Source organism: Lontra canadensis, unplaced genomic scaffold, assembly GCF_010015895.1.
Source record: "Lontra canadensis isolate GAN:19392208 unplaced genomic scaffold, GSC_riverotter_1.0 scaffold1, whole genome shotgun sequence".
Classification (NCBI taxonomy): domain Eukaryota; kingdom Metazoa; phylum Chordata; class Mammalia; order Carnivora; family Mustelidae; genus Lontra; species Lontra canadensis.
The window spans coordinates 27071021-27097263 of NW_022630995.1; the positions used below are offsets into that span (position 1 = coordinate 27071021).

At 38.5% G+C, this 26243-nt stretch overlaps 1 protein-coding gene across 12 annotated transcripts in view; it reads left to right on the top strand.

Annotated features, from left to right (window-relative positions):
- Positions 1 to 26243, top strand: part of FRYL (FRY like transcription coactivator) — a 260625-nt gene that overhangs the window by 150176 nt on the left and 84206 nt on the right. For 9 of the 12 annotated variants that reach the window (XM_032852083.1, XM_032852119.1, XM_032852093.1 and 6 more), the window contains 13 exons: positions 4429 to 4527; positions 5537 to 5638; positions 8540 to 8584; positions 11549 to 11652; positions 12061 to 12169; positions 13678 to 13764; positions 15763 to 15934; positions 16391 to 16523; positions 19512 to 19619; positions 22898 to 23135; positions 24238 to 24423; positions 24712 to 24798; positions 25928 to 26196. In XM_032852083.1, the coding sequence (XP_032707974.1) occupies positions 4429 to 4527; positions 5537 to 5638; positions 8540 to 8584; positions 11549 to 11652; positions 12061 to 12169; positions 13678 to 13764; positions 15763 to 15934; positions 16391 to 16523; positions 19512 to 19619; positions 22898 to 23135; positions 24238 to 24423; positions 24712 to 24798; positions 25928 to 26196 (1739 nt within the window). The remainder of the gene's footprint in view (positions 1 to 4428; positions 4528 to 5536; positions 5639 to 8539; positions 8585 to 11548; positions 11653 to 12060; positions 12170 to 13677; positions 13765 to 15762; positions 15935 to 16390; positions 16524 to 19511; positions 19620 to 22897; positions 23136 to 24237; positions 24424 to 24711; positions 24799 to 25927; positions 26197 to 26243) is intronic. The other 3 variants (XM_032852056.1, XM_032852065.1, XM_032852074.1) reach the window with 1 other exon arrangement.

The window sequence follows — 26243 nt, forward strand, 5'->3', positions numbered from 1 at the left end:
GTGTAAAAGGAGTGTGTTATTTGAAAATAATTTTTGCAGTGACTAGTAACAGCATGCTATAAATAGAATTAAGGGATTTTATAATACTTAGATGCCAGGTTTTTTATTTCCCATGGGTTTTTTTTTCTCTAACCCAACTTAGTTGTTCTGTATATGTTATACCCTACTCACTTTCAGTATACTACACATGCTGTGTAAATATTCTTTTCATGTATATCATTATTTCATTTTTAAACATGAGGTCAAATTGACATACAATAACTATGCATACTTAGAGTATATGGTTTAACATCCGTATGCACCACTGAAACCATCACCACAATCAAGATAATGTACATATTTGGAGCTCTTGGGTGGCTCAGTCGGTAAAGGCTCTCACCCTTGATTTCGACTCAGGTCATGACCTCAGCATTATGAGATCGAGCCCCGTGTCGGGCCCTGTACTGGGTATGGAGCCTGCTTAAGACTCTCTCTCTCTCCCTCTCCCTCTGCAACACTCCCCCCAAAGATAATGTACATATCTATCACACCCTAAAAGTTTCCTTCTTTTTTTTTTAATTACCCCCTTCCACTCACCCCACCTTGGTGAGTGTAACTATCGATGTTCTATCACTCTACATTGGTTTTGGTTTTGGTTTTCCTAGAATTTTGTATCAATGGAATTTTACAGAACAAAGCTTTTTACTCTGAGTAATTTGAGTTCCAGCTGTGTTGTCGAATATATCAGTGGGTTTTCCTTTTTTGAGTAGTATTTCATTTATATAGCTATGCCGTGATTTGGTTATGTGTTCACCTGTTTTTGGACATTGGGTTGTTTCCGGTGTTTGGCTGTTACAGATAAAGCTGCTGTCAATACTTATGTACAACTCTGTGTATGAGAAAAAAAATTTTTTTAATTTCTTTTGGGGGAAATGTCTAGGAGTGGAATTGGTGGATCGAATGATAGGTGTATGTTTGGTTATTAAAGAAATCGTTATTTGGTTATTATATTATATATAATATATATATTATGTTTTATATATATATATAAATGTATGTTATATATATATTAAAGAAATCGTCAAACCATGTTCCAAAATTGTTACACATTTTGCGTTCCAAGGAGCTGTGTGTGAGAATTCTAGTTCCTCCACATCCTCACCACCCCTTGTTTTAGTCAGTTGTTTTAGTTTTAGCCATTGTAGTGACGCACGAGCAGAAAGCCCAAATCAGGGTTCCATCCCACAACTCGCGAGATCATGACCTGACCTGAAACCAAGAGGCTTTTTTTTTTTTTTTAGTTTATTTATTTGACAGAGAGCGAGGGATCACAAGTAGGCAGAGAGGCAGGCAGAGAGAGATGGGGAAGCAGGCTCCCCGCTGAGCAGGGAGCCCGATGTGGGGCTCGATCCCAGGACCCTGAGATCATGACCTGAGCTGAAGGCAGAGGCTTAACCCACTGAGCCACCCAGGTGCCCCCAAGAGTTGGATGCTTAACCAGCTGTGCCACCCAGGCATCCTAATACATTTTAAAAACATGTTTTAGGTGCAGATATTTTATCAGATATATGCTCTGTGAATATTTTCTCCTAGTCCATGATTTGTCTTTTTATTCTCTTAACTCTCTTTGGAAGGGAAGTTTTGATGAAGTCTGATCTATCATTTTGTTCTTTCATTAATTGTGCTTTTTGTATCATAGCTAGGGAGTCTTTGCCTAACCCAAGGTTGCAAAGGTTTTCTCCTGTATTTCAGTTTTAGGGCTTAATTTTAGGTCAGGGTTCATTTTGAGTCAATTTTGTGTATGATTGAGGTATGACCTGGTTTTGTTTTAAGTTTTTGTTTTTTTACGTATGCAAGCCATTTGTTCCATCACCGTCTGACCTTTTGTTGACAAGACAGTTCTTTCTAAGTAGCTTAGTGTTTTGTTCAAAAAATCAAGTTGGCTGAGGGGCACCTAGGTGGTGGCTCAGTCAGTTAAGCATCTGCCTTTGGCTCAGGTCGTGATCTTAGGGTCCTGGGATCGAGCCCCACTTCAGGCTCCCTCGGGAGGGAGTCTTCTTTGTCTCTCTCTCTCTCTGCCTCTCCCCACTGCTCATTCTCTCTCTCTCTCTCAAATAAATAAAATCTTAACAAAAAAATCAATTGGCTGTATATGTGTGGGTCTATATATCTGATTCTGTCATGTTCCATAATGGTTCTTTAAATGATGGGTTTATTTTATAAAAAACAGAACAGACTAACTGGAGTGGAAGGCTATCTGACTCAAACTACCTGCAAAGCAATAATTCTTAACTTTTGTTCATACCCATTTAAAAAAATCTTCAAATATTTAATTATAAGGAAATAGTTTCTGTAAGTAAGAATTTCAAGAAAGATGTACAAAATCCTGCCTATCACTGTCATAAATATTTGAAATTCTTCACTTTCCATACAATTCCCTGCCCACCTTTTCTAAGCATGCTCTAGACAGGACCTGAATGCCACAAATCAATTCATATGAATATATAGATCACAAGCCATTTAATTCAATATTATAAAATCAAAGTCTAAACTACAGTTTGATTCTCAAGATGAAAATAAATTTCTCCTTTTAAATTTTCAACTAAAATAAAGCCTGAGTAAATGGAAAGTTACTAACTTCCATTTCTAGCCAAGATGATATAATTTATAAAATCCTTTCTAAAACCGTCAGTTTTAGTCTATTATCATTAGTACATGTGCTCAATTTGTTTTTCTAGAAATAGTTTGAATTACTGCCTATCCAATCCCAGATTGTCATTGGTTTTGCCGGTTACCTGAGATTAGGGTTTGTTTTTTTTTTCAGGTAATTAAAAGGAGCAGGTTGTAGGAAGAAGGACCCTTGACTGTGGTCCATTAATACTGTGTTGGCTGATTCTTCTTTTTTTGCCATGTTTGCTTTGTTTGCTAAGGCAGCCCTAACAAAATACCCCAAACTAGATGCTTAAACAACAATTATTGACTCCATAGTTACGGTGGCCGGGTGTCCGAGACCAATGTGTTGGCAGGTTGATCCCCCCTAACGGCTGAGAAGGAATCTTTTCCCAGCCTCTCACCTAGTTTCTGATGTCTTTGACCTTCCCTGGCTTACACAACCATCACCTGAGCTCTGCCTTCATTTTTACATGGCCTTCTCCTATGTGTGTCTTTGTCCAAATTCATTTTTTTTTTTTTAAGGACAGCTGTCATGTTGGATTAGCGTACCCCAACCCCAATAGGACTTCATCCTAACTTAACTAATTACATCTGCAATTTCCAAATAAGGTCACACATTATGAGGTACACAGAGTTAGGACTTCAGTATCCGAATTTGGATTGTGGGAGAGGTGACCCTTCAATCCATAGCGCCCACTCTGCACATAGAGCTCCTTCTGTCTGGAACCTTTGCCTCTTTAATAACTTTTCTACCTCCTTTGCCTGGTTGGACCCCACTTACTCATTCATTACGTGTATGGAGCCTCTTCTGTGCAAAGGGAATGCAGGAATGATCAAGGGAAGAAAGACTCCTTGCTCTTAGCTACTTTTAGTGCAGACAACAGATAGTCATCTAGTAGGTACAATATATAGAATGTAGATGGTGATCAGTACTATGGAGAAATGTAAAATAGGGTGGGGGGAAAGAATTGCTGAAGAAGTAAGGAAGTTGAAATTTTAGATAAAGTGATTAGGTGAGACCTCCACCTGGAAAGAGGTGATTGTGTGGTAACTGTTGGAAGAGCTTCTTGGGCATTAGAAACCAGTGCACATGCCCGGAAGCAAGACCATGCGTGGTATGTTCTAGGAACAGCAAGAAGCTAGCTGATGTGGCCAGATCCCAGGGCAGGAGGGCAGAGTAGTGGAGGACAGGCCAGAGGTTACGCAGGGAACTATTGCACTCTCTTCAGGCAAGAGGAGCTGGATTCAGCTGAGGTGTTGTTTCCTTGCGGAGGTTTTCTCTAGGGGCCTCTTATGCGAGGGAGAGTACCGAGAATTTCTCTCTTGCAGCCGTCTGTTTGCTTTAGTGCATGCGCACTTGTCTTTTCTTGTTCCCCAGTCCTCGGGGCAGGGACCGGGCTTATCTTCTTTCCTGAACAGTGGTCATTAGGCAATTTACAGGACTTCAGTGAGATAGTCGTGAATTATTGTTATTTTTTTTTAAGATTTTCTTTATTTATTTGACAGAGATCACAAGTAGGCAGAGAGGCAGGCAGAGAAAGGAGGAAGCAGGCTCCCCGCAGAGCAGGGAGCCCGACTTGGGGCTTGATTCCAGGACCCCGAGATCATGACCTGAGCCGAAGGCAGAGGCCCCAACCCACTGAGCCACCCAGGCGCCCGGATAGTCGTGAATTTTTAACGGATTTCGAACTTTACAGAGGTTTCTTGTAGTTCTTGGATCATTTAACTTAATGTTTGTAACCATTTTCTTTCTTTTTCTATTATCTCTTGACCTAGGCTGTTAAAAATGAAGTGAATGTTCCCTGTTTGAAAAATTTCGTGGAGATGCTCTATCAGACTACTTTTGAACTGAGCTCCAGAAAGAAGCATTCATTGGTATTGAAAATCACTTCAACCCTTTACATATTTCATTAGGAGTTAGAGTAATTGATTTATGAATTCAGGAGAGATTTAAGAGAATTATAAAAGCTGAAATTATAAAATATCCAAAATACAGCATAAGGACAAGTTTTTTATATTTTTCCTGCTCTTTTTAAGACTTTCTAGTCCTAATTGGACTAGCTCTACATTTGATAGGCGATTCAGATTTCATTTTAGGTATTGGCCTGTCTTGACAGCTGCTTTAAATTATGTATTATACTATGTGGAAGGTTGACTATACTATTGAACCATAAATTCCCTTGTTTTACATTATAATAAGTTGCACTCAGACGTATTAGATTATTTAGGAACCGTTGTCTGTCTAATGACATCATTCCTATTTAGAGATTTAAGATTTATCCCCCGCCGCCCCGCTTAACCACCCATTTCATATAATGTTAAAGAAGTTTCTGTAAATTTTTATGCAGCTCGGAGAAAGTGTGGAGAATTAGACAAATACTTGACCACTTACGATAGAGATCTAATGAATAAATAATGATTGTGCCAGGCATTGAACTAAGTGCTTTGCATGCTTTGTTTTACTTTAAGCCTCACAACCCTGTAGAAGACACGTAATTATTATTCTGAGCTCCGCGTGTTAGGAAAGCGAGCCTTGGAGCACATCATGTATCTGCCCTGAAGTCACGCACCTGGCCAATAGCTCAAATTTTAGTGGCAGTCTGTCCTTGATCCCAGAATCACTAACCCCTGTATTGCTTGAAGGAGCGATGGGTCTGTGGAAAAATAAAAGCATGAGAGGAGATAGATTAAGGAGTTGTTCTAATAGAAAATTTGCCTTTTATCATGTTTTTGTTAGATTCCTCTGTGAGATCTTACCTCTTATGACAAATGGGAATCCTGCCTAAAAAACCGTACTTCTCTTTGTTGATGAGAATAAATATAATTAACAGATCCAGTGCTTTTCCCTGAAAAATGTTAATCCCCCTTTCCCTGTCTCCTACAGGCTCTATATCCACTAATTACCTGCCTTTTATGTGTCAGTCAGAAACAGTTTTTTTTAAATAACTGGCATATTTTCCTACAGAACTGTTTGTCACATTTAAAGGTAAGACATAGTCACGTTTCTGACCTGTAAATATTCTTGACTATAGTATATTCACTTATGTGTGTATATATATATTGAACAATATGTATTAAAATGTTCCTTGTTACTGGTACATTTGAATAGTAATACTTTACCATATTGCTTTTCTTATAATCATTCTTTCTGTGAGGAATCATGTATCGATATGAATAAACTTGTGATTGAAAATTTAGTTCGACTTAACACAAAATTATACATTTTTAACAGCTGTTGTTTATATTATCTTAGATCTAGCAGTATTTGTTAATAAATACATTCCTTTAGAATTGCAGAGTATTAATCTTACAGAACCTGCCAGATACTTATTTTGTGTTTCATTTTGAAAAAATTAAGTAACGTTGTCCCCAGTCTGAAAAGGAAACAAGCCTTGATATTAAATGTCACTAAAAGCACATTTAATGTAAGTATGCCCGGCGGAATTGAAAAGCCTGGTATTGGATCCACATGGGTACGAAAGCTCCTTAAATGATTCTGCCTTGAACCAAGAGATGGTTGTTACTAACACTATTTGGCATATCCATGTCCGGTCTCTCACTGTTGTCAACAAAACTGTGCGATAGTAGGATCTTTATCTTCCCAGGTACTCTGCTAGCAGGATCTAATGGGATTTTCCTTTCTTCTGTGGATAGGAGCTCAGTTCGTGTCTGCATAAAACATGGCACTGTTCCTCACCTGAATGTCATGGAAATGCTTGATAGGAACACTTGTTTTTGATGCATGGATAGATATGTTTGAGTATTTGCTTACAAGTTATAGAAACATGATGGACATGACATTTCATTTCCTGTTACTCCTCTAAGTTAGGGATAACATCAAAAACTTTTATACTTTGAAGACAATGAAAGCAAGCACAGATAGATTAAATGACTTTTCTCTGACCCTATAGGTGATTGGGGTATTTGAGAAATAGGTCTGGCTCTTCTTTCCCACTTTGGGAATGGTCCACGGAACCACATTATCCTATATATACTTTCCATGACATCGTATATCATTTTCCAAAGTGCCTTGATCACTTAAAGAGGTATACAGAAAAATATCAGTCTTTGAAAAACAGTTTTGGTTATTTTTCTCTTAGCTACACATCAGTATTACTCTTACTTAGATGAGAATTTATATGCTCTCTTTGCTTCCTATATGAAGATTCTCAGGACCAGATCAAGCTTGTTAAACTTTTTATGTCATGCAACCAGAAAATAGGTTTTATTTAATTAATTGCATTAAACTGTTTTCTGTCCTCATTTTGAAAAATTCATATAGATATAGATACTGAAAGGGAATTGATCATTTTCTGGGTGGTATGATTTTTCCATACTTGTAATAAAATATTGTAAGACATGCATTTAAGTGTTTGCTGAAAGGTTGCTTTGTTTCATGACAACTCATACTTTTCTGTTGCTTGTTGGAATTTTTTTATATATATACGTTTCCACCTAACATATTTGCAATTCTTTCGCAGTACCTTAACTTTTATTTTTTGTCTTAAGGCTTTCATTTAAAATGCTGTTTTCTTTGAACCCTTACCTCCTGTTAAATATTTCTGGCATATTGTCCATTTTCATTAATGGCAATGTCCATCTGCCAGGCTAAAGGAGATAAGAGCCACCTTAGCATGAATATTTGGAATATAGTTGTCTTGGCCATTAACCCTTAACTTACATTAAGGCTCTATTCAGCAGAAATTTTCTGAATCGGCTCCTGTTGTTTATTAGGCTTTAGAGACTGTGGCTACACTGCAGTTGAGGTAAGACATTGAGTATGCAGGGAAAAAACCTACACTAGGTAACTGGTACGGCAGATATGATTTATTTGTTTTATATATAGGAAAAACTGGTTCAAGATAAAGGCCTACAGTGATTTTGTTTTGAGATTCAAGTAACCTGATTTAAAAAAAAATCTATAACAGTTTTTAATTTATTAGACTTATGACTTCTTAAAGCTTGTTTTTATTAATATTTACCATATGCTAGATGCTCTAAATATCGTATCTCTTAATTCTTACTGTAACTGAGGCTCTAAGAAGATAAGTAACCCGTGCCAAAAAGTGGTAGAGATAGGATCTGCATCTCGATCCATTCAGTTCCATAACTTTTGCCTTTTTGAGGTCCACCTTTTAATGGTCTCTAAGGAATTTTGCTATACTGAACATTTTCAGAAAATATTTGGCTACAATTCTAGGATAGTAAAAAGCATTATTCTCTAGAGCCATAAGAATAAATAGGAGACATTTTCAAAACACTTCACTATTGTCCACTTTTTTTTTGAATGACCCTACTAGTTTTTGAAGTTGGTGGCCATGAGAAATGGGCATTAGTCCTGTTGGCCCATAACTGCCATGAGAAAGCATCCATTGATATTCACAGAAAATGCTAAATCTGTGTTTTGTGTCCTAAACAGAATTTAGTAGTTTCCTATTTCCCGATCTTTATATCCGTTAAGGTCACTGTGTGAAAAATGATGGCCAAGTTTCTGAAGAATAATTGGAGAGGGATTGGGGGAAGGGGACTAATAAGAGTAGATTTCCTATAGAAATAATTGAAGATTTTTTTTTCTACAGTGCATGCTTATTTTCCTTTAAAAATTTACCCTTGCTCAGACTCAAAAGCAGTGGTCTGAGGAACATTTAAGATAGTTAACAATTTAACCATTTTCTCTTAGTTCGAGTACTGTAGATGTATCCTGTGATCCCCGAATTGTAGGATTTTTTTTTCCCCCTTAATGTTTTTGGCCACTGTCTTGGAACTTTCAGATTTCTTCTAAATAGAGACCTTGGTGAAGAGCTGTCTTGTTTTGTGCTTATTTTCATCTAACATGCATGTGCCGCATCTCACGTTTACGTTTGCTGTCTCACATTGCTTTATTTAGATGCCATCTAACAACAGTATCAGAAAACAAATAGAAACACTCCAGGTGAGTTGTGTTGACGGTACAAAGTAAACTACTGCTTTATCTCCTTTAAGTGTGGCTTTTTTCCCCCCTGACCCATTGTTGCATTGCATGTCTGATGTATTTATTCCAACCTGCTTCTCTTCCTGTCAAAGACTAGCTCCCAGCAGGGACACTCTCCAGGGTTCATATTAACGTGGCCCCAAGAAGATGAGCTTACAGGCTGGAAGGGATATGAATGTGGATTCTTAACCCACATCCTTGATTTTAAAATAGTCTGTTTAATTTATTATCTAACATTAATTACATTATTATAAATGAAACTTTAAGAATTTAAGTGAAATTAAGGTGATAGTGGCTTAGATTGTGACTGTGATTTTTGATGCATGACTTTTCAAAACTTTCATCCTATTGGTTTGGGTTTTAAACAAAATATTTTGGTTTTGGTTCCCAGTAGAAAAAAAGGGAAACATTAAAAATGATTGCCACCAGACATACGGGATTTTAATTTACGTAACAATCTGATTATTCATTTTATACCAAAAATTGTGACTAGGGAATTATATATATATACATCTATCTTTGTTTAAGGCTCAGATCAATTTAGGATGTTTTAATTATTCAGACATGTAGAGCAGCGTTTTAGTGACTGAATAAGTATCATTGCTTGATCATTTTTCATGTGGTTTTGGCTTTGTTCAGTATAGAGTAACTCTGCTTTGTAAACATTGTAGTCCATCTTAGAAAGTTTGAAAGTCAAGTGGTTTTCATTCTGGATACCTCAACTTTTAACATGAGATAACCCAAATACTTTATTAGCCATTCATACAAGAACATTTTTTATATGAAATTGGACTTAAATATTTTTAATATATTCTGAAAATAGAATGTGATATTGTGAAAGTAGTACCTGGAGTATACATATTATATTTTGATATCTTGGATTTAAATGATAGATAAGAAAGTACTACAAAAAACTTGGTTGTAACTAATAACAATGGATATATTCCTTAATACTTCATATGTTACTTTAGTTACTTTAGTAACAAATTAGTAACCACTAGGGAGTGTATTTGAAATTTGGACTCATTATGGATTTAGCAGTGGCAGGAGATTGATGTTGAGACACTGACCAGCAGAATAATTGATACTCCATTCCTTTTTTTTTTTTTTTTTTTTTGTTCCCTTCAGCGGTGGGAAGGGGCAGAGGGAGAGAGAGAATCCTTAGCAGGCTCCACATCCAGAGTGAAGCCTTACTGGGGCTTGATCTCAGGACCCAAGGTCATGACCTGAGCTGAAATAAAAAATCAGTCCCTTAACCAACTAAGCCATCCAGGCATCCCAGTATTCCATTCTTAATTATATCAGTTCTTCATACAGATGTGTAAAGTCGTATTTTCTAGTGGCTGTTTTTTTCTTAATCCCAAGTTGTTGCTGTTTTGCATTGCTTTTCATACGTAGTTGTCAGTTTTTCTGCATATTAAGAGAATGTAAAATAGAGTGGCTAAATTATTTAGTATTTTAAAACTACCTTTTATTCCTTGCTGTGTATAAAATAATTGTTTAACAATAAGAAGTCCCCAAACCTGGGGCACCCAGGTGGCTCACTCAGTTAAATTTCTGCCTTCAGCTCAGGACATGATCCCAGGGTCCTGGGATTGAGCCCCTCATCAGGCTCCCTGCTCGGTGAGGAGCCTGCTTCTCCCTCTGCCCCTCCCCCTGCTTGTGCTCTCTCTCTCTCTCTCTCTCTCTCTCTCTCTCTGAAATAAATAAATAAAAATTAGGAAAAAAAAAATCTCTCAAACCCAATTAAATGAATGCTAATTTATAGCAAATCAGTGCATCCTAGAACCAATCAACATGCATAAAGAAATGCTTCTGGGGCACCCGGGTGGCTCAGTCGGTTAAGCATCTAACTCTTGATTTTGGCTTGGGTCATGATCTCGGGGTCATGTGATCAAGCCCTGTGTCCGGCTCTGCGCCGGGCATGGAGCCTGCTTAGAGGTTCTCTCTCTCCCTCTCCCTCTCCCCATCACCCTCCCCCCCAGAATGCTCCTAATGAAAGTGACCAATTAGCTACATTTTGAAAATTCACAATTACATCTCATTACATGACTCTGGTCATTTGAGAACTTAACTTTCTAGTAGAAGTAGCATGAAGAAAAAGTTTACAGATCAAATTGTGATTGAAATGGAATGATTTTCTCATTCTAAATGATAATTTAAGTCATTTCTCATTCTAAACAAAATGTAAAGGTATAACAACTAACATATATTGAGCGTTCAACATGTGCCAGGCAGTGTTCCAAGCGCTTCTCACATAATAACTTCCTTAATCTTTGAGGTAGGTACTATTTTGTCTCCATGTGAGAGATGACAAAATCGCTTGTGGCACCAAGTGATCAAACAGTGCCCCAGGATGGACTCTGGCCGGTATCATTCCTGATTTCAGAGTCCATGCTTTTCGCCCTCTATTCTGTTTTCCCTTATAAGGATAATCACCTTATAATAAAAAACAAAAAATAAAAGGATAATAGTTCTCATTTTTTCATAAATGCAAGTATCTAAAATAACTTTTGGTGTTCTGAATTTCAACTCTGTATGGGCTGCAGTGAATTACTCCAAAGACGAGTAATCCTTCCATCATGATGTCAATACTGTGTGAACCATTTATTATCAAGTAAGTTGATGGGTGTATAATTGAGAAGTTCTTTAAAGTGTTAATGTAATATTAATATAATACTAATATTTTACTATTTTGTTTGAGCATTTAAGGAATGGCTAAGGATTTCCTTATTTATGGTTACCTTTCAATTTTCCGTACTTTCCATGTACCCGGATGTGTATTTACATATCTAAGCCTGCTTTAGATTGAAAGACAGAAAGGAGTAGGGCAATGGCTTTTAGTTCTTGATAGATTGTATTTGGTCGGAAATGATTACAAGTGGTTTAATAAGTTTATTTTTTTTCTCTTTTGTTTTTAAACAGAATAAAGATCCTAAAATGTCTCGCGTTGCACTGGAATCTTTGTATAGATTGTTGTGGGTTTATGTAATTAGAATAAAATGTGAAAGCAACACTGTAACTCAAAGGTAAGTCCCTTTGTATTAAAGTATATATTTAGGGGTGCTTGGGTGGCTCAGTCGTTAAAAGGCTGGCTTTGGCTCGGGTCGTGATCCCAGGGTCCTGGGATCAAGCCCTGCATCAGGCTCCCTGCTCAGTGCGGAGCCTGCTTCTCCCTCTCCCACTCCCCCCGCTTGAGTTCCCTCTCTTGCTGTCTCTCTCTGTCAAACAAATAAACAAAATCTTTAAAAAAAAAAAAAAAGTGTATGTTTTTAAATATCTTGGTTAAAAAACATCACACTGAATGGGCTTTAGTGAGCCTTGCAAAGACCTTAAGAAGGAATATGAATTCTCTTGACATCTTCGAAGAGTGGGAAGAATGTTGTCAATATCATTATCTCTTTATGACTCAGTCTCTTTTTTTTTTTTTCCTGTAGTCGTCTTATGAGCATAGTGTCAGCACTTTTTCCAAAAGGTTCACGTAGTGTGGTTCCTCGTGATACACCTCTCAATATATTTGTGAAGATTATTCAGTTCATTGCTCAGGTGAGTGCTGTACCCGATAATACACATATACCTGCAACTTACACATAATTTATTATAGTAATTTGGAGTTTTAAAATTTGTTGCCCATCTAAAAGCATGATAACAAAACACTTATTATTAATTGTGAATAGTGAAAACTGAGCGTATGCTAATAATTTTTTTCTGACAAAGTCAGTTTATCCTGATCTGCACCCTTGCAGAAGGCAGTGAGACCCACAGGCAGAAGAAGCACATAATTTAGGAAGGGTCCAGGAGGTCTCTCCCAAGATTTTTGGAAAATTGTTCTCTCGTGTGTTAATCTAGTTTCTTAGGGACAGATACAGAGCCCACTGCAGCTAGCAGAGCCCAGAAGGATCTTTGAAGCAATCTGGATGGTTCACAGAGTCATTAGTAGGACAAGTCTGAATGACTAAGAGGAAATTGCAGAATTGGGCTATCAGTGTAGCTGTTGCCATGGTCCCCATCAGTAGAAGATTCCTTCTGTCCCTTCCTCTTCTTCCTCAAGTATGCTGGTTCTCATGGACTCACATGGGTATATGCCCCTTGGCAGGGTCTAAATCACATCCCGAAGCCCGCTATTGTAAGGAGCCCTGGGAAATACAATTTGAGCTCTTAGTCTCTGCAGTAAAGGAGGGTTTATTACAAAGTGATAGAGGCTGAGAGAGCAAATCCCAGGTTTCAGTCCCCTTCCCTTTGGGGACATCAGCCTTGGAGAAGCATAGGTAGGGTTACCTCGCCAGCTAAGGAAAATGCTTTGATTTCAGAATATTCGTTGTGTTCTCTCTGAACTAAAACTGTGACAGTTTTGACAATTTAGATCATCTATAATGTAATAATTTTGAATAGTGAAGAAATGAGGAATATTTAAATACAGTGAATGCATTACTGTATACTGGAGCACAGAACTAATAATGATTAAATGAGTATAAATGTTTCTTTAAGGTGAATGAAAGCAAACTGCTTTAGCCCTTGTGTTCGGAAAACTTTTGCCATTGGTGCACATCTGTGTTTTTTTTCCTTTCCCCTCGGATCTTACCTACTCCCTTGGATTAATCACCACACACCAATGAGAACTCTGTGACTCCTATCAAACATCAGTTAATCTTACTAATCTTTCATGTCCTTGGAGGTTTCCCTGGAGACCTATTCTGCCTGTCTTACTATGAACTCACCTCTCTCTGGGCCTGCTGCATGACTGTTGCTTTGGGACTCCCTTTTGTCATCATTCTGGGAATTCCTTTGTGTAGATATTCAGGTGTGATTTTGGTAAATGAGTGTTTGAAATGTTTATCCTCTTTGTTGGAATACTAAATCATTTGATAATTAAGTAATATATTTATAGTCACATTTTTTCCCCTTGAATTTGTAGGTATTTTTCTTTTGTCCAGCTAGGTTAATGAAGTTCTTATGGGCACAGACCTGTGTTGTTGCTATTATATGTTTAATTCTTAACATGATACCCAACACATAGTAGAAGGTCATAAGGATTCCTTGATATTTTTTTCTAGGAACGTTTGGATTTTGCAATGAAAGAAATAATATTTGATCTTCTCAGTGTTGGAAAATCTACTAAAACTTTCACCATTAATCCAGAGGTAAAAAAAAAAAAAAATTATAATATGGTTAATACCCTATCCTATATAATCTTTTTATTTTATTTTTTTTAAGAGCAGCTTCTGGAATCAGAATGCTTAGGCTCAAACCACTAGTTAGAAGCTTTGCTTTTAATTACCAGTGTGATCTGGGACCAGTTATTTCACCTTTCTGATGGCCGACTCAGTGGTTTCATAGCATGGTGAAAAATAATCAGGAGAGGAAGTTTTCCAGATCAGTCAGCTCAGCAGACTTCTACAGGTTGTGATATGAGCTCAGGTTCCTTTTATCAATATCAGTATCAGATTTTTATTTATTTCTTTTTAAAGATTTTTTTTTTTTATTTATTTGACAGGGAGATCATAAGTAAGTAGAGCAGCAGGTGGCAGGGGGGTGGGGAAGCAGGCTCCCCGCTGAGCGGAAAGCCCGACACGGGGCTCAATCCCAGGACCCCGAGATCATGACTGGAGCCGAAGGCAGAGACTTAACCCCCTGAGCCACCCAGGCACTCCAGTATCAGATTTTTAAATAAATAGTATTTATTTAGCATTTAGTTTAGTTAAAAGCCAGAAAAAAATTACACACTTAATCAAATACTGGCAAATTGCAATACATGGGAAGAATGAATAAGTGGGGGTCCTTCTGTGAACCCCTGTATATTATGGACCTTTCCCACTTCCTTCATGATGTTTTCTATGACTGTGTGACATGACCATGTGATATTTAGACTAAGGGAGGACACCCGTGCTATGTCGTATATAAAGACGAGTAAAGCTTAAAACTTTAATCTTATTTAAATTCAAAAATACATATAAATACAAGTTTTTATTTTCTTCTGGTATTCCAGTGAGCTTGTCTTGCACACCCATCAGGATGCACATGGCCACTTTAGAGCCCACTGGCATAGGGCAGAGACAATGGAGGCGTAGGGCAGAGACAGTGGTAGCGTGGGTGGAGAACAGTGGTGGTGCAGATGGAGAGAAGGTTGTTGACCATGGAAGGAAACCTTGAAAAGGGATCGAGGTTGAGGGGAAAGTGCATTTGGCTTGAATGAGTCGAACATGAGGCATTTTGACATCCAAGTAGAGCTGTCATGTGGGACTAAGGGTCTGAGTTCAGAGAAGTGAGGCTTCAAATTGGAGGGCATTGTGGTATGGGTGGTAATGGAAGCCACATAGACTGAAGTTGCCCTGGGAGAGAAAACCTAGTGATAGAGGAGAATGCTGTCTTGGACCTCGTCCTGAAGCAGTCTCACATTGACTCTGTGGCGAAAGGAGGCCAGAGCTACAAGGCTGGCAGAGATGACTCAGCCAGCCATGGCACAGATGAGTCAGAGGAAGGGAGTGTTGCAGAAAACAAGGACTAGTTGACAGAGTCCTGTGCTGCTTGAAAAGTCACTGCTGAAGCAGTTGTTTCAAGGAAGTATTATAGAAAGGACTTACTCCATTAAGATAATTGAACATAGTTAATGAAAGTTAACAGAATATACCCAGTTGAAAGGGAAACACTGGAGATGCAAGCACGAGAAGGGGAAATGGGTGGTGTGCCATTGCCGGGAAAGCAAGAACAGATGGGATCCCAACACCAGGGAAGCCCAGCACCCCCTTGACTGTCAGCAGAGCAAAGGAGAGGGAGAAGAGGCATTACCTCATGAGAGACTGAGGACAGTTGGTGGTTTTTTCTGCTGTGAAGTAGGAGACACATCATCTACTGGTAGAAGGGTAGGATTGCTGAGGAAGGAGCGAAGAGGATGGAAATAAACTTTCTAGAGAACAGGAGAGCCAGCTGGCCTCGGAAGTGAGGGGGTGGCATTCAGGAATTTGGTATTAAACCGTAATACCCAAACTACTTAAAAAACACCAGACAGAAAAGTTAGTTTTCCTCGTGTCCTCGTGCCCCCCATCCTCCCCAGGGTTAACAGACAAGATGTTTTCAATGTGAAAAAAGGATATCTTCTGACTCTCTGATTTCATTCTGAAACTTTTTTTTTTTTCCTGAAGAGAATGAACATAGGCCTCAGAGTCTTCCTTGTAATAGCAGACAGCTTGCAGCAGAAGGATGGGGAGCCACCGATGCCCACCACAGGGGTTATTCTTCCCTCAGGAAACACTCTTCGTGTCAAGAAAATTTTCCTCAACAAAACCTTGACAGATGAAGAAGCAAAAGTCATAGGTTAGTGTTAACTGGGCCAAATAAACTGCTTTGTGATAAAGTTTAATTTTCTTTTGAAAAAGTTTATGAACAACTAAATCTAAAATTAATATGTTGGTCTAATGTGGTTATTCCGGTATAGAGTGATACAGAAAGTGAATACAATTTTGATAAGACCTCCAAGGTTTAGCATTAAGAGTCTTCCAATTCAGTCATTATTTTCTTACATGATACTATCCACTGCATTTTGTACTTCCTTCCAAGTAATTTTAGTTCTGTGTGTGAGTTGTACACATTTTCTTCAATATACTGAAGCTGATCATTAGGGAGAAGAATGTAGCACAATTGACATTCCTTCCTTGGTGCCAACAATAGCTGATGTCCTTGAAAGATAGGCTTTTATTTTTTATGGAAAGTAACTACGGCTGTTCTTTATGTAATTTCTGACATTTTATAACCATGAGGCTGTTTCCCTAGGAATGTCAGTGTACTATCCTCAAGTACGAAAAGCATTAGATAGCATTCTCAGACATTTGGACAAAGAAGTTGGGAGACCAATGTGTATGACCAGTGTACAGATGTCCAATAAGGAGCCCGAAGACATGATCACGTATGTAGTTCACTATTTCCCTTTATTGCTATTTCAGTTTTCTTAAAAAGGTAGATATGGTTCATTCTTGCTTCCTTTCTTTCTCCTGTGGAGTTGCCCCATATTGCCATCTGCTGCACTTCTTAATACAGCGATTCCTTCCACCTGCTCAGTTTTATTCTTTAAAATGCTATCATTGGGCACCTGGGTGGCTCAGTCATTAAGCATCTGCCTTTGGCTCAGGTCATGATCCCAGGGTCCTGGGATCGAGCCCCACGTCGGGGTCTCTGCTCGGCGGGATGCCTGCTTGTCCTTCTCGCACTCCCTCTGCTTCTGTTCCCTCTCTCACTGTCTCTCTCTCTGTTTCAAATAAATAAATAAAATCTTTAAAAATAAATAAATAAATAAAGTGAGGGGCACCTGAGTGGCTCAGTGGGTTAAAGCCTCTGCCTTTGGCTCAGGTCATGATCCCTGGGTCCTGGGATCGAGCCCCGCATCAGGCTCTCTGCGCAGTGGGGAGCCTGCTTCCCCCCTCTCTCTGCCTGCTTCTCTGCCTACTTGTGATCTCCGTCTGTCAAATAAATAAATAAAATAGGGGTGCCTGGGTGGCTCAGTGGTTTAAAGCCTCTGCCTTCAGCTCAGGTCACGATCCCAGGGTCCTGAGATCGAGCCCCGCATTGGGCTCTCTGCTCAGCGGGGAGCCTGCTTCCTCCTCTCTCTCTGCCTGCCTCTCTGCCTACTTGTGATTTCTGTCTGTCAAATACATAAATAAATAAAATCTTTAAAAAAAAAAATTAAAAAAATTTAAAAAAAATAAAATATCTTAAAAAAATTAAAAATTAAAAAAAAAGATAAAGTGCTATCAAACGAGTTGAGAGAACGAAAGTCCTCCTGAATCTCAATGTCATTGTCAGTGACAAGGCCCTGTCCTTGTTCCATGACCGATAGATAAATCCTGGTTACCCTTGACATGTGTGGGTGTTGATGCTTTAGTAAGTCAAACACATACTCTTGCTTCCAGAATCCTAACAAAAAAGAAAACCTAAAAATCTCCTGGTAACAAGAGGTACAGAGAGGAATAATATGAGTCGTTTTCTTGAAACACTACGTCAGCCCCCTGCAACCTCCCCACCCACCCTGGCTTGTTGCTGCTTGTCATCCCAGCATCTTTTTTTGTTATTGTTGTATGACAATAACTTGTATTTGCTAGTAAGTATCTATGTATCCTGTAATAAGAGAGGATTTTTTTTTTAGATATTAATATCTGCATTATAGGTTTTAGAACACCAAACTGGATATTTGATCTATCAATTTAATTAATGTAGAGTTATTATATACTGGCATCTGCTAACATCTCTGAGAACTTATCCAGTGTTAACGTTTGTCCCCTCTGCATTCCTTTCCCTGGAAAGTCTCTGTCCTCTTCATCACAGCCACCTTCCTCACTCTGTGACCAAGTTGGCCCTCACTAGCTTCCTCTGGCTGTACACGTGGGGTCTGCAAACACAGCAGCGTGCACACTCCCTGCTAGCTGTCCCCTCTGTAATGCCATTCATGTTTGGTTCCAATTTCACCTCCAGTGAGACCACTTTTCCTTTCTCTGCTGCGCTTGTGTCCTTGTTGGCCAGTTTCCTCTTCTGATGATCTGTGCTTGAAAAACGTAACCTGTATTATCCCTGGAGACAAGGAAGCAGCACAGTTACCTGCTTTGCTGTCTGTGTGAAGGAGTAACAAATGTGCAGTGACCAATCACAACAGACTTGGACATGTCTGGGGCCCCTGGCTGGCTCCATCGGAAGAGCATGTGACTCTTGAGTTCAAGACCTGTGTTGGATATAGAGATTACTTAAATATAAAACTTAAAAGAAAAGTAACACGATTCATCAGGGATTATGATGCACATCTGTTACTTACATAGTGCTTTGTAGGCTGTAGAGCTAGCAGGGAAACAGGTAGTATTCAACTGAATTGTTGTAACTGGAATTCATGCATATTGGAACCATCTAAAGAGAAGGTGGACTATATAAAATGTTTAAAAGTAGGTTAGCAAGGTTTTTGCCACAGTAATGAATACTGACCCAAAATGCTGAGAACATCCAAATTCTTTTCTACCTGAGAGGATTTTTGGCCACTTCAAGAGCAATTTGGATAAAATAAACTAAAATCCTCACCTTGAAATATAGACCAAAATAAAAACAAAAACCAGTGCATTAAGAAGATATTTCAAATAAAATTTTAGAAATCATTGAATAACCAGAAGAAGATACAGTAGAAATAAATTGTATTGAGCCTCTGAAGGAACCAGGGTTTTCAGAATTGACATTTAATTAGATAAAAATGTAAGTGTCTATATTTGTGTGTATTTGTGTATATTCTAAAGTAAAATAAAAAGAGAATAGATAGTACCAACAGTGGAATAAGAGAATGTCTTTAAGACCCTGTTAATTATACATATACTATATGTATGTATATGTGTATATATATACATAATTATACATAACAGTACGTACATACTAATTATACATATTAATGTATAATATTAAATATTATACATTAAATATTAAATTTTGTTAATCTTATATGTTCCTAAAATAACCAGTGTTTTGTTACTTAATAATATCAATTGTATTTCCTATAATTTAATAATTAAATATACTTTATTAAAGGTTAGATATTGATTAAATTATATTTTATTTTTAATTTAAAATAATTGTATTCTAAATAATTAAATACTATTTATTGTTTAAACATAATAGTTCCTGTGGCTTTCTAATTACTGAAAATCTTTTTCGCTTGCTAGTGTTTTCTTTCCTGAATTATCTCTTTATTCTTTTGTCGGCTTGTAAACTGATGACTTTTCCCTGCATTTGCATGAGTTCTTTTTATATTAAATACATTAAACTTCTTTAGGGGGAGGAGACTCCTATTTTCTCTAATTATTTTTCCAGCTTTGCTTTCGTTGTCTAGCATATGTAGTAAACTTACCAAATCCTGTTATATATTTTTCAGGGGGGAAAGAAAACCCAAAATTGATTTGTTCAGGACTTGCATCGCTGCTATTCCAAGGCTGATTCCGGATGGTATGAGCAGAACTGACCTCATTGAACTCTTAGCAAGGTAAATGAGAATGACTCTTTGCTCTGTTACTTTTTACCTCTTTCAGTCCCTTTAAATGTCAAATACACCCCACTATTGTTCTCATGAACAGAGTAATAAAGACATGTTCAATTCTTTAGTTTATATACTTTTTTTTTAATTTTTTTAAATTTCTTTTCAGTGTTCTAGAATTCATTGTTTAAATGTGATATACTTTCCAAACTTCCATGTTGTCTTTTATGTTTTGTTAAACACATTCTCCCCACTCATTTTTAACTTTTTAAAGTTCTTTTGGATTCCTCTACAAACCCTATTTTTCTGTTTTCCACCTTTTCCATCTAGTATATTTCTTCGAATTTAGATAACATGTTATTCCTTAACAGATACTAGGTGTTTCCCAGCAAGCAGTTAACTGTTGGGCTAACACTTGGAGTCCTTCCTCTAACACCCAGGGTGGTGTCCGGATCTCATGGTCGCTTATTTCTCCCATCGCAGAGCCCGTAGTGTTTATGCTGCTCTTTCTTCTGTTGGGCTTCTCATAGCTTTATAAAATAAGAAATAACATGACAACCGAATTTGAATACTTGCTCCCAAAACTAACTCCAAGCTGAGGTGAAGGTTTGTTGAAAGCTGCTTCTTTGTTGATGGACTTAGGGATTCCGTAGATAAGGGGTTGGCAAACATTTTTCTGTGAAGGACAAGATGGGAAATATTTTAGGATCACAGGTCATACTCATCTCTGCCATTGGCTCAGGAGCAGCCGGTAAAGGAGAGGGCATGACCACATTCCCATGGTGCCCTTGGCCCTTGAACTATAGTTTGCTGGCCTCTGCTCTAAATGAAAAAAGTCAAGTATCATGGCCATCACAGAGCAGGGGTGCTTGATGTTTTGAAAGTTGTTTACTGGTTGCCAAACACTTATCTCTAAGACTTAAGTTAAACTCATCGTGAACAGCTAAGACTTCTTCAGAAACCCTTTTTACGTCCTCCTCAAAAACACCTAGCATTTCACACACCTGTCACTACCCTGTCCTCAACCCGTGCAGGTTGCCATCAAGATACAGAACAGCATTTGTCTTCTCCTCCATTCAGGGTTTTGAGGGGAGAAAGGAGTCACTTGGAAACTTTGCACCATGAGCTAAATTCCTCCCATTCCACTCTCTTAATTTTTGCTGTGAATTGGATTGAAGAGTTACAAAGTTCATGTCAGTGTTAGGGCAGGAAAGGAGGTTTGATGATTTGTAATGTTACTGCTTGGAAAAACAGAAAACATCTCTTACACGATTATACGCTTACTCCTCCCCCTTGGTAACTCATCTACACCTTTGTGGATAAGGACCCCATATCCCCCACCAAACGGAAACTGCATCTCTAAGGGGCAGGGACTGGGGGGCCCAGTGAAGGGAACAAACATCTGAACGGTGAGTGAGTGACAGCTTTGCCACTTGCTTTGCTTCCTTCTCCTGTGAGATTCATTTGCAAGTTAATTTACTTCACCAGAAAGGAACATTCTAGGGTCTCTTCTATTTTGTGCCTCATTCTTACCATTTGGAGTTGCGATCTCTAAATCTTGGGGGTTTTTTGTTTTGTTTTGTTTTGTTTTTAATGAAAGCAAGTAAACAAAATGAAGATGCGTTCATGGACTTGTATGCTATGTCTAAGGAAAATTAATTCCTCTGTCTTAAATTAGCCTGACTGCATTGTTCTCTACGCAGTGGGTGGTTAGCTCCTGTGTGTAAATTCTGAGTTACACAGATGGGTGCAAGGTGGACATGTGTACATTTGGGGATTTGAGGGCGGTTGAAATCATCTTTAAAATGAGCATCATGGAGACAGTCATTCTTCTTCCACAGAATCTCCCTTGGTGCCACTATCAGAGACAGAACACTGGGCTAGAGAGCCTGAACCTGGCCCCAGATGATACTTCTGCTGCTCCGGGTTCATGGCTTACCATCAAGTCTATCGAGCCGTAATAGGTGTTCTCTTCCGTCTCCCTGTCGGGTGAAGGTTGGCGTAGTGAAGACCAGAACTGAGTCGAGCAGGGTGAAGACAGTGACCTCTCCTTCCACCTAAAGCACTCAGCTTTCCTCCTCTGTCAGTGAGGATAATGCCACTGCCCCAGCCTCCTGTCAGCCTGTCATCGTGGCGTAGTCTAGTATTACCTACTTAGCCGCTTCACCCAGGCTCTTCCTAACGATGCCTGTGTCCTGATGGTCAGTCACTAAAGGAGTCCTCTTCAGCCCCAAATCAGAAACTCTTGCTCATGGAGGATTGTGTATTGGTAGCTTCCGTGCTGCAACCATCTTTTATGGTTTTCTTATCATTCTCTGCTGTATGTTCCGGTAAAATCCCTTAGCTAGTACTACTTTCATGTTCTCTTATTGCTTTGATATCTTTAAAGGGTGATTTTGTGTAGCCTCTCCTCAGTCTCTTTAGGGACTGGTGTGTTAAATCAGCACTTTTTTTTTTTCCTCCATTTTTTTCCCTACATATACCCCATTTATGATGTTACTCTAAAATTTACTCTCATGCTTCGGAATGGTTTCTGTTGAATTGCTTTCACGTGGTTTACTGTATTTTCTTGTTTACAATCAGCCATCTTGTATATAACTGTAACCGCAGCAGCACCAAGAAAATGACCGATAAATCATGTTCTTTCCAGTGATAATAAGGGACGGAACATCCGAGAGATAGGGCTAAGGTATTATATGACTGGATATAATTTTTGACTGATTACAAGATAACGTACAGCATTTCAAGGACTAAAGCGTCTTTAAAACGTAATTCTGGGGGCGCCTGGGTGGCTCAGTAGGTTGAAGCCTCTGCTTTCGGCTCAGGTGATGGTCTCAGGGTCCTGGCATCGAGCCCCGCATCGGGCTCTCTGCTCAGCGGGGAGCCTGCTTCCTCCTCTCTCTCTGCCTGCCTCTCTGCCTACTTGTAATCTCTGTCTATCAAATAAATAAATTTTAAAAAGTCTTTAATAAAAAGTAAAAAAAAAAAATGCAATTCCGATATGTCAAGCTCTATTTTTTTTAAGTACAGCATTTTAATTATGATCAAACATATTATCTGAATTACAATAAAAGTACCAACTACTATTAATAGATTTATATGGGAATTTAAATAAGTGAATATAGAATAACATAGGGGTGAATATATACAAAAGGGAAACATTGGTTCCCATCTTCAGACTTAGAAATCAACAAAGAGGACAAATTCTTTAGGTTCCTAGTTTTCAGTTTTACATGATAAAACTGGGAAGGTTTTGAGGTTTGCTAATGGACTTCTGTTCTTGATAGGCTCACCATTCATATGGATGAAGAACTTCGTGCTCTGGCTTTCAATACCCTGCAGGCACTAATGCTTGACTTCCCAGATTGGCGGGAGGATGTTCTTTCAGGATTTGTTTATTTTATTGTCCGGGAAGTGACCGATATCCATCCCACGCTCCTTGATAATGCTGTAAAGATGTTGGTGCAATTAATAAACCAGTGGAAACAAGCAACCCAAGTGCATAACAAAAACCAGGACTCCCAGGTACCAAATTCTTTTGTCTGGTCCCTTTGTACGTGGTCAGTGGGAAATGCCCAGCAATGGTGTTAATGTATGTTGCTTTCTCAAAAACCGAACATTGGCTTAGTGTTGTTGACTTTGGAAGTATTCATAGTCCCTTAAACTGAACCTTCCTGCAGTTCAGATATTAAATATAGTGTTTGTTTGTCCAGCCTTTCCAACCTTCTTCCTTTGGTAACAGTTTTGAATGAACACAGAGAGTGGAGGCCATCCTAGCTTACATTCAGGCTATTTCCAATATATTTAAAGCTGATAAAATAATAATTTTTGGTAGTATTCCATTTGAGCTATTTGATTGTTTTACCCACGGCACTAATCCCTGCTTCACATATGCAGTGTGTCTGTTTGTTTAAATGAAAGGTTCTCAGTTTATTGATTTATGTAATGTATTGTCTTAGAACCTTGTAATTTTGGAGTTGGATCATCCAAATCCTTCCAGCTTCTCAACCTTCATTGAGCATAGAAATCACCATGGGCTGGGGCACCTCAGTGGCCTAGTTGGTTGAGCGTCTGCGTTTGGCTCAGGTCATGATCTTGGGATCCTAGGATCCAGCTCTGCGTGGGGCTCCCCACTCAGCGGGGAGTCTGCTTGTCCCTCTGCCTCTCTCTCTTGCTCTGTCTCTCAAATAAATAAATAAAATCTTAAAAAAAAAAAAAAGGAAATAAAGAAATCACCAGGGGCCTAAGAATCTCTGTTTTCTACAAGCTTCTAGGTGATGCCATGCTGCTGGTCTACACTTTGACTTCACTTGGTCCAACTCAATCCCCTTGTTTTCCACAAATAAATGTTAGACCACGAGTCATTAACAGTGTCAGCTCCAAGATTACAAAGTAGCCAGAGAACGGTAGCAGTTCAGTACAGAATTCAGAGACTGCCACTTAAATGCTTCTTTTCCTCTGTGTATACTGTTAAATTTTGATAACTTAAGTATTATTTAAATTGCCTAAGCTGAGGCAGACCTGTTGCTGTAATCGAGATAATTTGCTTTCCTCTTTATTAATGGTTGCACCGGAACGTCTACACATATTATGTTGTTTTATTGTTAATTTCTGTTTATTTTTCAAGCATGGTGTGGCTAATGGAGCTTCACATCCCCCTCCTCTGGAAAGGAGCCCGTATTCCAATGTATTCCACGTGGTCGAAGGGTTTGCACTCGTCATTCTCTGTAGCAGTCGACCTGCCACTAGAAGGTTAGCCGTCAGTGTCCTTAGAGAAATAAGGGCTCTGTTTGCACTTTTGGAAATACCTAAGGTAAGATTTAGGTATATTGCTTAATTATCTAGTGAAAGTACTTAAGAACCCTCCTGTTGTTCATTCTTATGCCTTTTGCATTGCTGCCGTGTGGTTATAACTTACCTTCATAACAAAGGAACAAAGTCTTTTTGACAGGGTTTAAACTAGCCCACCTGCTCTCAATTCCATTTGTACAATTCCATTTTTACAAATAGTGCTAACGTGAACTTTGTTATGTTTTCTTAGATTTGGTTACTTTTCTTAATCATTCCTAAATCTTTTTAGACATATGGTACTTTTTTATAGGGTGATGATGAACTAGCCATCGATGTGATGGACAGGCTGAGCCCATCCATTCTCGAGAGCTTCATACATCTCACTGGGGCCGATCAGGTAACTAGAATGATTTCATGCTATTCAGTCTTGAATGCTGTTCAATCTTGGAACTTTAGATAGACATTTCTGATTTCCCTTTACCACTTTAATGCATTGGAAAGTATTTTATGTCCAAGTCATAAGTAATTCGACTCAGTAAGATGAAGAAAAACATTTTGTCAGCACACACAACTAAGAATGGGTCGATTTTTTTAAAAGGTCATACATCAAGATTTCAGATTGGATGTAAACATAACTATCCAACTTGATTACCTGAAGTTTTTTTCTTCCCCTTTGAAATACAGGGACAAAGTTTCTGTTCTCTGTCTGTGACACTTGGCTCTGATAACTCACAACTTAATATATAACCGAGGGACATAATAAAGAAAAATTATAAACCTAAGTGATGATTATAAATCTGTACAATTTAAAGAATTCTGTTTTAGAATATTAACTATGATTTATGCCAACAAAAAGAATAGTGAAGCACTCTCTTCTAGTGCCTGAAGTCTTGCCTTCCTGCCTCAGAGTGGGTGTTTCGTAAATATCTGTTGACTTGATAGAGTATGAATTGAGTTTCTGTTCAGTTTAAGACTCCATTTGTTTTTGTTGTTGTTGTTCGAATGACACATAATTTGCTGTGAAGGTCAGTCTTTATCTCTTCAGTATAAGAGCTTAGAATATTGTTGAACAAATATGTAAGAATAGGTACCTCTGTGAAGTCCCATTTTCCAGTCTGTTCTACGAATGCCTATTTCAGGATGTCAGCATGAAGTTAATGGTCCCTTTTTCAGTTCCCAACAGCGTTAGTATGCCCGTGGAAGTTGCCTATTCCTATATGAATTACGTAAGTCGTGGTTCTTCACCCTTTTTGGTCTGTAGAGCCTTTTAAGAATAATGAAAGCTGTGAAATCTCTCTTCAGAAAAGCACATGTACACACCTACACACAAAAATGGTGTGTGCAGTTTCAGGAATTCACTACTCCCTTAAACCCACTTTGGACCTCATCATTACCTCTGTTTTAGAACCTCTGTTCCAGAAACTACCAATAGGCCACATGTAGTTTAATACAATTCATATGGCAGAATTTTGAAAATTACCGAAATGTGTGATAACCCATTGTTGTTGTTTTTTTTCTCTTCGTAGACTACTTTGCTGTATTGCCCTAGCTCGATAGATTTACAGACATTAGCAGAGTGGAACTCTTCTCCCATCAGCCACCAATTCGATGTGATTAGTCCATCCCACATATGGATATTTGCACACGTGACCCAAGGCCAAGACCCGTGGATTATAAGTCTCTCCAGTTTTTTAAAGCAGGAAAACCTCCCCAAACACTGCTGTACAGCTGTGAGCTATGCTTGGATGTTTGCATACACAAGACTTCAGTTGTTGTCCCCACAGGTTGATATAAAGTAAGTAATTTCCTAGTTGATATAAAGTACATTTTTAGGGGCACCCG